The sequence below is a fragment of the Plecotus auritus genome, assembly GCF_963455305.1.
Source record: "Plecotus auritus genome assembly, chromosome: 9".
Lineage (NCBI taxonomy): Eukaryota > Metazoa > Chordata > Mammalia > Chiroptera > Vespertilionidae > Plecotus > Plecotus auritus.
In genome coordinates, this window is record NC_137783.1 from 6295860 (window position 1) to 6309055 (window position 13196).

Below are 13196 nucleotides of genomic sequence, written 5' to 3' on the forward strand. Positions count from 1 at the left end.
TGCCAAAGAGGGCACAGCAGCACTTCCAGGGATGCAAACCCTGAAACACAGCCTCTCCAGCTGATTGTGAGAGTGCATCGCACAAGTCAAGGCCAGCCTGCAGAGCATCTGTTCACTTCAGAACTGCCCAGGTCATGACAGCCTGAGCTGTCCCAGATGAAGGGGCGGGGGGGGGGGGGGGGGGGCGGGCGGTAAGACAACACAACGCGGGTTCTGGGTTGGATCTTGGGTCAGATGTGTGTGTGTGTGTGTGTGTGTGTGTGTGTGTTGGGTTTTTTGTTTGTTTTGTTTTCTGCTACAAAGAACATTATTGAGAAGATTAACAAACTATTAATAAGGCATGTAGATTAGATAATATGGTTGTTTCAAAGCTAAATTCCTGATTTTGATAATTGCATGGAGTGATGTAAAAAATATGCCCTTGTTTTTAGGAAATCCACATTGAGGTATTTAAGGATAAAGAAGTAGTTGCCTCTCCATTGACTCAGAAAAAACTTTAGATAAATGGAAACTAGAGAAATGATACAGGGCAGATAGGTAGATGAATGGGTTGCTAGATAATGATGGATGGATGGATGGATGGATGGATGGATAGATACGAGCCAAACAATTAAGGGCACTGTGCATGGCCAAGCCTTCCCTGACCCCCCAGAGCCACCCTCCTCCTCACACCCCCAGGTTTGTTCCCACTCCACTACCCACCTCGCCTCCATTGTGCCCCGGTTTCCCTCACAGCCCACTTCCTTGGCATTACCTACTGTTCCTAGGCTGCCCAGACCGCCCCCCACACCCCGCCACCCAGGCCTGGAAGCTCCCTTGGGTGCAGGTGAAGTTACTGTACTGTAGCCACTGAGAGAGAAACCACAAGGCCCTGGGTACGGGTGGCTTTGACCCCCAGGCCCACCGCGAAGGGCCCCCTTTCCCTCTCCCGCCTTCCTGAACCTCAGTGCCCAGGGCCCAGCTCACCGTCCACCCAGTTCTTCAGGGGGACACGAGGCGGGGGCTCAACCACATGGGGGTTGGGGGACAGGAAAAGGCCGGAGCGACCGAGGATGCTCGGGATAACCAGGAGGCCAGGTGGATGTGAATCTTTATTTAGAGAAAAGCGACAGGGCTAGAGGCTCCTGGCGGCAGGCGGCAGCGGGGGTCCTGGGAACAGGGGCACGCACGACCACGTGGTGGGACAGCATCTGGCGGGGCGGTCACGGGTGCCGCGGGCGGGGGGCGCTGCGGAAAGGGCGGAGGGGTGAGACCGCCCATTTCCGTGGGGATCCCCCCTCTCCCACCACGGGTTCACCCGCCCCGCCCTGCCCCCGCCTCGGGCGCTCAGACGCTGTCCCAGCAGCCGCGTGGGGGGACAGCACCCCAGGGTAAGGCTGGCAGGCGGAGTGGGTCCCCATGGGGGTGGGGGGTGCCGGGAGGAGGGTCCCTGGCTCTGAATGGTGGCCGGGGCCAGAGTCCCCGTCCAGTGGCTCACCTACGGGGCTTCGTGGCTTCGGGCCCGGAGGCCGGCCGTCACTGCGGGGCCGGGGCCGGGGGCGGGGCGCTCCCCTCCGCCTTCAGCGCCGCCTCCTTCTCGGCGCCCGCCGCCGGCTTCCCGGGGGCCTCGGTGGTCGCGGGGCCCGCCTGGGTGGACGCCTTGGGCCCCTCCTTGAAGACGGGATGGATCTTCCTCCAGACCACGGGGGGCTCAGTGCCCTGCTTGCGGCTCAGCGGGTAGGCCCCCATGGCCGCCAGGATGCTGCGGTGGCGCTCGGGGCCCATCTCCGCGTAGTACATCTCCAGGGACAGCGGGGTGCACATCTTGTGCTGCTGCGGGGGAGCGCGGGGCCGGGTCAGGGGGCGGGGCCAGAGGGTCTCCGGCGGGGCGGGGGGGGGAGGGGCTGCCCCTTGGGCTCAGGTGTGCAAATGGGGGTGAGCTCTCCCGACGACACCGACCACTGAGCGGCAGCCACATTTGTGAGCCACAGGAGGGGAGGGCCGGGACCTCTAGGCCTTCCTGTCCCTTCTGCTTTGGAGCAGTTCAATAATACTGCGCACAATCACCCGAAATACATTTGTTTCTGCCCTAATTTCCAGCCACCGAAGTTGACCTCCAATTCAGAAGTGGGGGTCCGTGGGGCGTCAACCCCTCTCAGGAGGAGGGTGGTGGCCCCTCCTCAGGAGTGAAGGGAAGGGGGCTCCAGGGGCACACCCCAGCCCACCTCCACCCAGAGGACATGGAGGGAACCCCAGTGAGTGGGGGATAGGGAACCCCTGGGAATACAGACAGGCCTCCCAGGCCCCATCTCAGGATCGCTGGGGTTAGGGTGAAAGGAGCAGATTTCACTACTGAAAAATTAGAGGCGTTAGGAAAGACACTAAAAATGCTAAAAACCCTTACTAACGTTGAGAGAAAAAAGAGAAGGGAGAAAATATTTGCCAACTGTGGGAAGATGTTAATGGCATATCACATAGAAAGCCCCCACACCGGTCAGCGAGGGAGAGACCAGGGTGCCCGCCGGGAAGCACTGACTGGCCAGCCCCCCTCTGTCCCTGCACCTCCTCCCTGAGGTTTTACTCAGTTCTTACTCACAGGACGATGACATCTCTTGCTAAAACACCTTTTCTTTGAATCTTTCAAAAGAGGATTGGAATGTTTTCTGGGAAGGTAACGGGAGCACAAGGAGCTTTGGAGATCATATTCCCACAGGAGCAGGACACGCCCTGGGCTCCCCCGGGGGCACCCGTCGCCATGCTTCCACTGGAGACCCCCAGGGCCGCTCCCTGGAACTCTGCCTGGGGACCCCCTCCCCACTCTGGGCCCAGCTTGCCTGCCTTACCCGAACCAGGAAGCCATCTGGGCAGGAGAACTGGTCGTACCAGAGGGCCTTGTACATGATCAGGAGGCAGCCCATGAGCGCCATGACGAAGGCCAGCATACGTGCTGGGGGCATCTGCAGGTGAGGGAGAGGAGAGGAACCCATGGGGGGGGGGGCACGGAACCCAGGATGGGCTCCTGGAGCAGTCCTCATGATGGGGCTGCGAACCCAGCTGAGCCCCCCCACCCTGCTAGCCCGTGGGGCGTGGGGGGGAGGGGGAGGCTGGCTTTCCTTCTCAGAAACAATAGGGGGAAGAGGCAGGTTTTACTATTGAAACATGAAAGGCTTTAGAAATAGTACAGGGAAAATGAGAAAAATCATTATTAGTAAAATTAATAATGCTAAAAAAAAAGGGTGGGAGAAAATATTTGCCAGAGCACCTAGCAGGAAAAGTGACTTTCTATACTTTGTATAAAACCAACAAGCCTGGCCGGCGTGGCTCAGGGGTTGAACATCAACCTATGAACCAGGAGGTCACGGTTTGATTCCTGGTCGGGGCACAAGCCCAGGTTGCAGGCTCCATCCCCAGTGTGGGGTTTGCAGGAGGTGGCCGATCAATGATTCTCTCGCCCTGACCGGTTTGGCTCAGTGGATAGAGCGTCGGCCTGCGGACTGAGGGGTCCCGGGTTCGATTCCGGTCAAGGGCATGTACCTTGGTTGCGGGCACATCCCCAGTGGGAGGTGTGCAGGAGGCAGCTGATTGATGTTTCTAACTCTCTGTTCCTCTCCCTTCCTCTCTGTAAAAAATCAATAAAATATATTTTTTAAAAAAAATGATTCTCTCATTGATATTTCGATCTCTCTCTCCCTCTTCCTTCCTCTCTAAAATCAATCAAAAATATATTTTTTAGAAAAGAAAGAAAACCAATGAGTCACCAAGGAAGAGACAAATGACCTGCTGGGAAGGCGGATGCACGCATTGCCCACAGTGGCTGTCACCCACTGTACAGCAGGAGGGAGGATTGGGTCCCACTGGCCAGAGGTCAGCCTGGCGCTGCTCAGCCCCAAATCCCTCAGCACCTCCACCCCTAAGCACCCAGCCTTAGTGCCCACCCCACCATGCCTCTGAACGGGCACTTCCTTGTCCAACTTCCCTGACAGCAGCAGTCTGAGAAAGGGGATCCATCCCACCTGGCCCAGCCCTGGGTGCTCAGGCCTGTGGCTGCCTCAGCCCCTTGATCCTAATCTGAATCTCCATGGGACTGACCCCCCAGAAGCACTGGGTGGGAAGGGTTCGGTTACCCCGCGTCCTTCCTCCGGGTTGGTGGAGGCCAGCTTCTGGGCCTCCAGGTCTGGGAACTTCTTCAGCGGTTCTGTGGAGGGCAGTCCATATTCCATCTGTGTCTTGATGACCACCTGTGCAAAGAGATGACCCAGGAGGCCCCTGAGCTGGGAGGGCCAGGAAGGGATGGGGCAGGGGCTCAGCTGCTCAGCAATAGGGTGAGTACTGATCATCTGCCAGGACTGTCTAGTCAGCAGGGGTGGGCAAACTTTTTGACTCGAGGGCCACAATGGGTTCTTAAACTGGACCAGAGGGCCGGAACAAAAGCATGGATGGAGTGTTTGTGTGAATTAATATAAATTCAAAGTAAAGGAGCAGAGGGGAGAGCAAGAGAACCGGATAGAACAGCCGGATCCGGCCCATGGGCCGTAGTTTGCCCACGGCTGGTAGTGGCTGGGCTCCAGTGACGACAAGCTGAGGCCAAGAAAAGTGGGTGCTGTAAGTCTGCTGGGTCCATGCAGCCATGAGGCCTGGCCAGACCATGGACGGAGCCCCTCTGTCTGCTGGCTGCCTTCAGCTCTGAAGGTCCCACCTCTTCCCGCCAGGAGCTTCCCCTTCAGTGGCCCCACAGCTTGCCTCCCCTTCCAGGGAGTCACCCTGATTCCTCTTCTGGGTCCCAGAGTCCTGAGGGCCCTTCCATAGAGGGCCCAGGCAGGTGCGGTCCTGTGTTCCATAGGAGCAAGGACTGAGCCTTCCCAAGGTGTCCACTGAGGACTGGGTCCAGAACTGTAGCAGATGCAGTGGAAGCCCAGATCGCTGGAGAACTGCTCTCAGCCAATGTCTGGGGGGATGGGGGGGCTGTCCTCATGGTCCCCAGCCCATAGCTGGCAGATATGGGTACAGATGGCCACCTCCCCGCCCCCAGTTAGGACAAGTCTTGATGTCACTCATACTCTGCAGCTCACATGGGATCAGGCAGGGCTACCCTGAGCTCTGCTTCTCACAGATTCCTGCTGAAAGCTCTCCCACTACCAGCCACTGTCCCCAGGACCCCGCCTCAGGCTTGACCCAAGACACAGTGTGCCCAGCAGGACAGGGTGGGAATTTTGCTTGTTGAGTCCCCGCTGGGCAGCACCACGGGCTGGGTGCTGTCTTCTAAACAGTGTGTGAATCTTCAGTCACCTGTGACCAGGTTACTCCGTTTACAAATGAGGACAGGGTGGCTCTGGGGGATGAGGGAGCTGGTTGCATGTGGCTCTAGGTTTCCACCCAGCTGGCCCTTCCTCTGCCTGCCCTCCTGCACCTTGGAGGAGGCCATATCTAAATAAATCTCTCTCTGCACCCCTTTGTTCCCAGCGCAGGCTGAGAAGGATCCCCCCACTGGCCCAGGCCACTCACCTGGTCAGAGTATGGTGGCTGGAGCTGGCTGACATCCAGGGGGCTGATCAGAGGGACGCTGTCCATGGTAACACCATCCTGGTACCCGAGGTCTCTGCCGAACTTCCCGAAGCTGAAGCCCAGCTTCACCATGGTGGATGGTGGTCCTTGTCCTGTCCAGAGGCAAACACAGGGTCACTGCACACTGGCCACCTAGCAGATGCCCACCCCAGCAGGCTCTGAACAGAGAGGGTTCAGAGAGGACTGGCCCCAATGCTCCTCATACCAGAGCTGGGGTGGGCCGTGAGTGGCCAGGCCAAACTCCCTTCCTGGCCCCTGGGCTCCCTCGGGGCCCCACAGCCATGCCGGGGGTGGCACTTCAGACCAGTGACTGCCCAGACACACAAGGGCAACAGAGTCTTCCACTGGCTGACCTGCTAGAGGACAGTCTAAAGGCAGTGACTCCAGTCAACAGAAAACAATCTCTGATAGAAGCCTGAGGGTAGGGTGGCCAGACTTAGCAAATACAAATACAGGACACTGGTTAAATCTGAATTTCAGACAAAAAGGATTCTCCTCCTCCTCCTCCTCCTCCTCCTCCTCCTCCTCCTCCTTCTTCAGTATAAGTACATCCCATGCAATATAGGGCATACTGATTCTAAAAAGTCATTTGTTGTATATTTGAAATTCAAATTTAACTGGGCATCCTGTGTTTTAACTGGCAACCCTCCTAAAGATGCAAGAAGTAACAGGATCGACAGAAGAGGACGTCGCTGAGTAAACCCAAATGCTAGCTGGGAGGACAAAGTAGCAGTGGTGTACACAGGGCTGGGCCACCTGGAAAGCGGGCATCCCTGACAAGAGGGGAGAGTCAGGAGGTTGAGTGGGAGATGGAGACAACAGGCCCTTTGCCATGTCTGTAAATCATGGTGCTAGGACTTAGCCACTCTGTGGGGCAGGGAAAAGGAAGAAGAGGAGAGGCAAACCATCTCTTGTGAATAGAAAATCCAAGAGAATCTTCAGGTAAATTATGAAGATTGAAAAGTGAGTTCAGTGTTGCTCAGTGGTTGAGTGTAGACCTCATGAACCAAGAAGTCTTTGGTTCAATTCCCAGTTAGGGCACATGCCTGGGTTGTAGGCTCAATCTTCAGCAGGGCGAGTGCAGGAGGCAGCCGATTGATGTAACATCTATGTTTCTATCTCTCCCTTTCTCTCTAAAATCAATATAAACTTATTTTTTACAAAGAGCTCAGCAAGTTGATGGACTTAAGGTATTCAGAAATCAATTATATTTCTATATATCAGTGACAAAATATTAGAAAATGCTTTTTTTGAAAGACTCCTTAAACAGTATCAGAAATAGCAAATGCTCAGGAATAGGTCTAACAAGAGATGAGAAGGACCTCCATGTAGAAAACCATCAGCCCAAGGACCAAAGGGTCAAAGGTTCTATTTCTGTTCAAGGGCAGGTACCTGGGTTGCAAGTTTGATCCCCATCTCCGGTCAGGGCTTGTTTGGGTGGCAACCAATCGATGTCTCTCTCTCACATTGATGTTTCTCTCTCTCTCTCTCTCCCTCCCTTACACTGTCTCTAAAAAAAAAGTTCAGTGGAAAAATATCATTGGGTGAGGATTAACAAAACAAAAAGATGTGTATGTGTATGTGGAATCAATAAATCCCAATAAATATTCCAACAGAATTTTTGTGTGTGACCTTGACAAGCACTGTAATTTCATATGGAAGTCCGAGCAACAAGAACACACCTGACCTCTTGAGAAGGACAAGGGGAATTCATGCCCGGTGTCCAGCTTGTTACATGACAATGGGTTAAGCTGTTCGGTATTGATGCAGTAGACAAAGACCTAGTTGACACACCTTATACATTCAGACCATAGATTTATGACAGAGATGTCACTGAAAAGCAAGGGGGATGACTACCTTTTGATAAACACACATCCATGTGGAAACAACGACCCCAATCCCTACCTCACACCACACATAGAAGCCTACTTTCAGTAAATCAACCTAAGTTGGAGAAGTGTCTTGAAGATAATACAGAATATCCTCCTGGTCTCAGGGATAGAACAAGTTCTTCAATGTGATAAATAAGCACTAACCATAAAGGAAATATTGATAAAGGGACTATCTTAAAATAAAAAAAAACTGCTCATCAAAACATAGCCTGTAGCCCAGCTGGTGTGGCTCAGTGGTTGAGCATCGGCCTATGAACCAGTAGGTCATGGTTCGATTCCTGGTCAGGGCACATGCCCAGGTTGCAGGCTCAATCCCCAGTAGGAGTCAGCCAATTGATTATTCTCTCTCATCATTGATATTTCTATCTCTCTCTCCCTCTCCCTTCCTCTGAAATCAAAAATATATTTAAAAACAAACACACAAACAAAAGACATAGCCTTCAAAGAATGGGAACAGAAACCAAGAAGGTGTTTGCACCCCAAAAATGACAAAGGGCTTATTGTGGATTCAACAAGATCTGACCCCTGGCACCTGTGAATGTGGCCCTAATTGGAAATAAGGTCTTTACAGATATGCTAAGGTTAAGATGAGGTCACACTGGCTTACGATGGGCCTTGACCCAATGACTGATGTCCTTCCTTACAAGAAGGCGGAAATTTGGACACAGACACACAGGGAGGAGGCCATGTGAAGAAGGAGGCGGAATTGCAGTGATGCAGCCTCAGCCAAGGGCCACCAGGGCCACCAGAAGCTGGGAGAGGCAGGAAAGAGCTTCCCCTGGAACCTCAAAGAGAGCATGCCAACACCTTGATTTCCAACTTTGGCCTCCAGATCCCTGAAAGAATACATGTCTGTTGTTTCAAGCCACCCAATTGTAGTATTTATTACTAAAGCCCAAGGAAGCCAATGGCCTCCGAACATCACCCCTCCCTCTCTATTGCCTGCAACCCCCCTGCAAAGACTTCTGTGAATCTCCTGTCCTAGGGTGACCTCACCACCCCCAAACACTCTCCCTGTAACAGCCCCACCAGCGTGGGTACCCACCAGGGCCTCAGGTGACCACTGTCTCTGCCCCAGCGGGTTCCAGGTGTGGGCAGGCTGGGTGGGAACAGAGGAGGAGGCCTGTCCAGGCAGAGAGGCAGAGAGATGCCGGGCACGGAGTCCAGGGCTGTGCGGGGCGTGTGTATCGGGGGTGGGGGGTGGGAGCGGTGGGGGGCAGTCAGGAACCACCACTGCAACGCGGACTGGAAGCCGCAGGCTGGGCAGAGAGAGGCCGCCCCCATCGTGGACTCCCGGCGCTCCCGGGAGGAGGGTTCTCCTAGGGCCCTTCCTTGGGGGTGTGCGCCTAGCCCAGGGCCCTTACTGATCCGCAAAGAGCCCCCAACACCCACCCCCAGGCTGGGGGCGGGGCGCTTCCCGAGGAGGGGCGGGGCCCGGCCGAGGCTCAGCCCTGGAGGGCGCGGGGGCACCTGGGCGCCGGCGGGCATTCTTCAGGCAGCCCCTGAAGACGCCGTCTGCGCTCAGTGACGCACAGGTGGTCACGCAGCCATCAGAGTGAATATAAAGAGACCCAGTGCGCGGAAGAAACGGCACTCCCGCCGCGAAGACCACGGGAGATGCAGATGAGGGGGCGGGGGGAGGTGGGGCGGCAAGTGCCCAGGGCTGGAGGGGAGGGAGGGGTGCGCCACCCAGGGAAGGAGACTGGAGGCCTTCACGTAGTGGACGCCCCATGTGGCTCAAAAACCCCGGCCTGTGGCTGAGGATTGAGCGTGGTCTGTGTCAGGTTGGTGACCATGCCCGCTGGAAGGCCGAGGGTCTCCCCCCCACCCCCATAAGGAGCTCCGCTTCTGGGGTCGGTCCCCTTTGAGCCAAACATAAGGTCCAACGCAGCTTGACGTCCACGTTACATCATCGCGGGTTTCCACAGCAACGAGATGAGCTTTGGATGCCTGGTCTTGATGAGGAGAAGCTATGTGGGGCCCTTTGGACCCTCCGCCTCTAGTTCCAGACCCCGTGCCCCGGGGCAGAATGCTGGGGGAGGGGCTGGCTGCGTGTAGGTAACACCCCCCCCCCACACACACACACATGCCTTTCCTTCGCTGTCACGGGACCTACTGGGCAGGCGGGCTGAGCGCATTCACATGACAGACACAGAAGTCCACGGAATGGGGGAGGGGTCGTCTCTATCCTCCCACCCGCTCCGCTCCGCTCCTTCCACACGCGGTAATGGTGTCTTCTCCGGTGGGTCCCCTGCTCCCCACCCGCTTTTGGCTCCTGGGAGAATGGGGGGGGGGGGTGCGGTGCAGCCTCTTCTCCGAGGCTTGGGGAGGGGGTATAGGATGAACGGCAAGTCTGTGCTGATGGATGGAGAGGGGGGTGGCCACGGACTCTTAGGTGAAAGCCCACGAAGCTCGGATACAGGTCAAGTCACAGACTCGCTTTCGCACCCCCCCCCCCCCGCCACCCCCTCGGGATGCTGCGTCAGGAGAGGCGCGCGCCACTGCGCACGGGCACCAGCGCTCTGCGCGCGTCGGGCTGGCAACTGCGTAGTGCCGGGGCCTGCGATCTTTGCTGGAACCCGGCAGCCCCCCTGCCCAGCCGCCCCAGGTGCCCTCCCGCCCCTCGCCCTGCAGGCCGAGCGTGGGTTTGGCTCCTGCTTCAAGGGCAGGTTGACTTCGGGCTGGCAGCCCAGCCCTGAGAGGCCCCGAGGGGGGCGGGGGGCGGTGGGGTGGGGACACCTAGGGCTGCACCCGGCCTGGGCTTCCCACGTATCAGTCCGTCACCTGTGGCGGGGCATCCAGAGCCTGCGGCAGGTGGTTCCGATACCTGCCCTCTCCCTGCTCCTGGCCCCCACGCAGCCGTCCCCACCCCCTCCGGGAGCCCGAAGCGTTTCTCCGTGCTGTGGCGCGACGCTCCTTCTGTCAATCCCTTACTCCCCTCTCCCTACACCCCCGCCCCAGACAGAGCTGGGGTCCTGGAACCGCCTCCCCCCTCCCCCAATCTCAGGATGGCCGCAACCGCTGACTCAGATTTGCGGGGCTGGAGCCGGCTCACGGGGAGGGGCTGCAGTCACCATGGCGGGGGCTGGTGTCCAGCCGTCCTAACCCACCCGAGCTTCCCCGCTCTGCTGAGGACGGGGGATGCGTGCAAGGCTAGATACCGCGGCCCTTCTGGACGGTCCAGGCAGCGGTTCGCCTCGCCGGGCCCCCCAGTTGTCCGGGTCAGCGCAGACCCCACAGGAGGACCCCAGTCCGCCACAGGGCTCCCCTCCATACACTCCTGCACACGCACCTGCACACCCGCACACACTCACCTACCGCCGCCCTCACCCCACCCCCACCCCCACGGCTCCATAGGGATAAATGTGGAAATGGCTCACAAGCGGCTCCAACGCGCTGCTGCGGCAGAATGCGGTCTCCGGAGGAGGATGCGGTTCCAGACGCTTCTCAGCCGCAGTCGGGTGGGGCGGGGGTGGGGCCGAGCCCCAGACCGAGGCTGCTGTTGCTGGGGAGACGCAGGCTGGGGGAGGGGAGCCCGGAGCCTGCCCCCCACCCGAGCAGCACCGGGCACCACAGCCTCACACCCCCTCAGACGCGCGCGCGCACACCTCACGCAGGGCACAGGCACTCTGCCAGCGGAGGCCTGACTGCTCCTCACCTGGGCGTATGGGGCTCTCAGTCCTGTCTTTGGTCAGGCACTCAGACCCTCCCTCCCGCCCGCCTTGGTCAACTGGGTTGAGGACCAGCTGGGTTTGGACCCCACTCACTCGGAGGAGGGCCTCCTTCTCCTGTTTCAGCGTCTGGAGCTCCGGGGCTGTCCGCTTTCCTTGGGCAAGCCAGTCACTCTCGGTCACTGTTGGCCCAGCACCTGCTCAGTGCTCGCAGAGAAGGCGCTCAGCAGGTGTCTGGTGAGTGTCATGGGAGACGTGACCCCCCTCCCCCAAGAGCTCAGCCCCGCTCACAGCTGGAGGACAGCGATGGCAGCAGCTGGATCAGCACTCCACCCCTTTTGCTGTTGAATACCATCCCATGTTCAGATGAGCCTCCTTTTTAAAATATATATATATTTTTATTGATTTCAGAGAGGAAGGGAGAGGGAGAGAGAGATAGAAACATCAATAATGAGAGAGAATCATTGATTGGCTGCCTCCTGCCCACTCCTAACTGGGGATCCAGCCAGCAACCCAGGCATGTGCCCTTGACTGGAATCGAACCTGGGACCCTTCAGTCCGCAGTCTGACGCTCTATCCAATGAACCAAACCAGCTAGGGCTAGATGGGCCTCCTTTTATCCATCCATCCACACAGGCCTCTGGACCGATGCTGGTTGTGTCTGATAGTGTTTCATGGATGCTCTTGCAGCCCTGGTGTGGACACAGCTTCATTTCTCTTGGGTGGGTACCTAGGAGTGGAGTTGCGAGGTAGGATGGTAATTCACATTTCACTTTTAAAGAAAATGCTAAAATAACATTTTTTTCCAAAGTGGCTGCACCATGGTACATCCACCAGCAATGTATGAGGCTTCAGTTTCTCCACACACCCTCCTCAGCACTTGTTACTGTCTGTCTTTTTAAAAAAATTATAGTCATCTCTATGAGTTTGTGAGTCCCACCCCCTGACCTCAGGGGAGGGGAGAGGGGCTGGAAGTTGAACCAGTCACCAGGGCTAAGGATTCAGTCAGTCATGCCTATGTAATGAAGCCTCCATAAAAACCCAAAAGGGCAGGGTTCGGAGAGCTTCCAGGTTGGTGAACACACGGAGATTTGGGGGGACGTTTCCCCAGACCTTGACTGTGCATCTCTTCCATCTGGCTGTTCCTGAGTTGTATCCTTTTATAGTAAACCAGTGATCTAGTGAGTAAAACGTATCTGGGTTCTCTGAACTGCTCTGGCAATTTAGTCCAACCCAAGCAGGAGGTCATGAGAACCTCTAACCTATAGCCAGTTGGTCAGAAGCCCAGGTGACAACCTGGACGTGTGACTAGAGCAGGGGTGGGCAAACTTTTTGACTCGAGGGCCACAATGGGTTCTTAAACTGGACCGGAGGGCCGGAACAAAAGCATGGATGGAGTGTTTGTGTGAACTAATATAAATTCAAAGTAAAGGAGCGGAGGGGAGAGCAAGAGAACCCTCCGCTCTTTCGGCTCCGCGGGCTGTATAGAACAGCCAAACGGGCCGTAGTTTGCCCACGGCTGGACTAGAGTCTGAAAATGGGGCTGGGGATAGTCTTGTGGGACTGAGCTCTTAACCTGTGGGGTCTGATGCCATTGCCAGGCAGATGGTGTCAGAGTGGAGTTGAATGGTGGGACACCAGCCAGTGTCCCAGAATTGCTGTGGTGTGGAATCCCCCATTGTTATTGGTGACCAGATTCATTAAAGGCCTCAGTGCTAATACAAAATGGGCAAGTATTCATGTCACCAAAGAAAATAGATGGAAGGCAAATAAGCCCATGAGAAGATGCTCAACATCAATAATCACCAGCTCTAGCCAGTATGGCCCAGTGGATAGAGCGTCGGCCTACGGACCAAAGGGTCCCAGGTTAGGTTCTGGTCAAGGGCATGTACCTTGGTTGTAGGCTCCTCCCCAGCCCAGGCCCTAGTCGGGAAGTGTGTAGGAGGCAACCAATCAATGTGTTTCTCTCACATCGATGTTTCTCTCTGTCTTTCCCTCTCTCTTCCACTCTCTCTAAAAATGGAAAAATATCCTTGGGTGAGGATTTAAAAAAATAAAAATAATCACCTGGCAACGCAAATCAAAACTAGAG

The 13196-nt window shown here is 56.4% G+C and overlaps 1 protein-coding gene across 4 annotated transcripts; it reads right to left on the reverse strand.

Annotated features, from left to right (window-relative positions):
• Positions 1-1073: 1073 nt before the first annotated feature.
• On the reverse strand, positions 1074-11266 carry CALY (calcyon neuron specific vesicular protein). 4 transcript variants are annotated; one of them, XM_080641214.1, is made up of 7 exons: positions 11092-11238; positions 10814-10938; positions 5482-5633; positions 4104-4217; positions 2823-2936; positions 1478-1812; positions 1074-1227 (listed from the first exon to the last, which is right to left on the reverse strand). In XM_080641214.1, the coding sequence occupies exons 3-6, from the start codon at positions 5611-5613 to the stop codon at positions 1516-1518; spliced, it is 657 nt and encodes a 218-aa protein (XP_080497340.1). In that variant the 5' UTR covers positions 5614-5633; positions 10814-10938; positions 11092-11238; the 3' UTR covers positions 1074-1227; positions 1478-1515. The 4 variants fall into 4 exon arrangements, with proteins under 4 accessions (XP_080497340.1, XP_080497341.1, XP_080497342.1 ...); XM_080641215.1 differs by lacking the exon at positions 10814-10938 and having other exon boundaries at positions 11092-11266; XM_080641216.1 differs by lacking the exon at positions 11092-11238 and having other exon boundaries at positions 1478-1809; positions 10814-11007.
• Between the last annotated feature and the right edge of the window lie 1930 nt (positions 11267-13196).

Coding starts and splice junctions, on each gene's coding strand:
- CALY (XM_080641215.1), bottom strand. CDS start 5,613: ATGGTGAAGCTGGGCTTCAGCTTCGGGAAGTTCGGCAGAGACCTCGGG. Junction 4,218..5,481: donor AGCCACCATACTCTGACCAG/GTGAGTGGCCTG, acceptor CTCTTTGCACAG/GTGGTCATCAAGACACAGAT. Junction 1,813..2,822: donor CAGATGGCTTCCTGGTTCGG/GTAAGGCAGGCA, acceptor GCTCCCCCGCAG/CAGCACAAGATGTGCACCCC.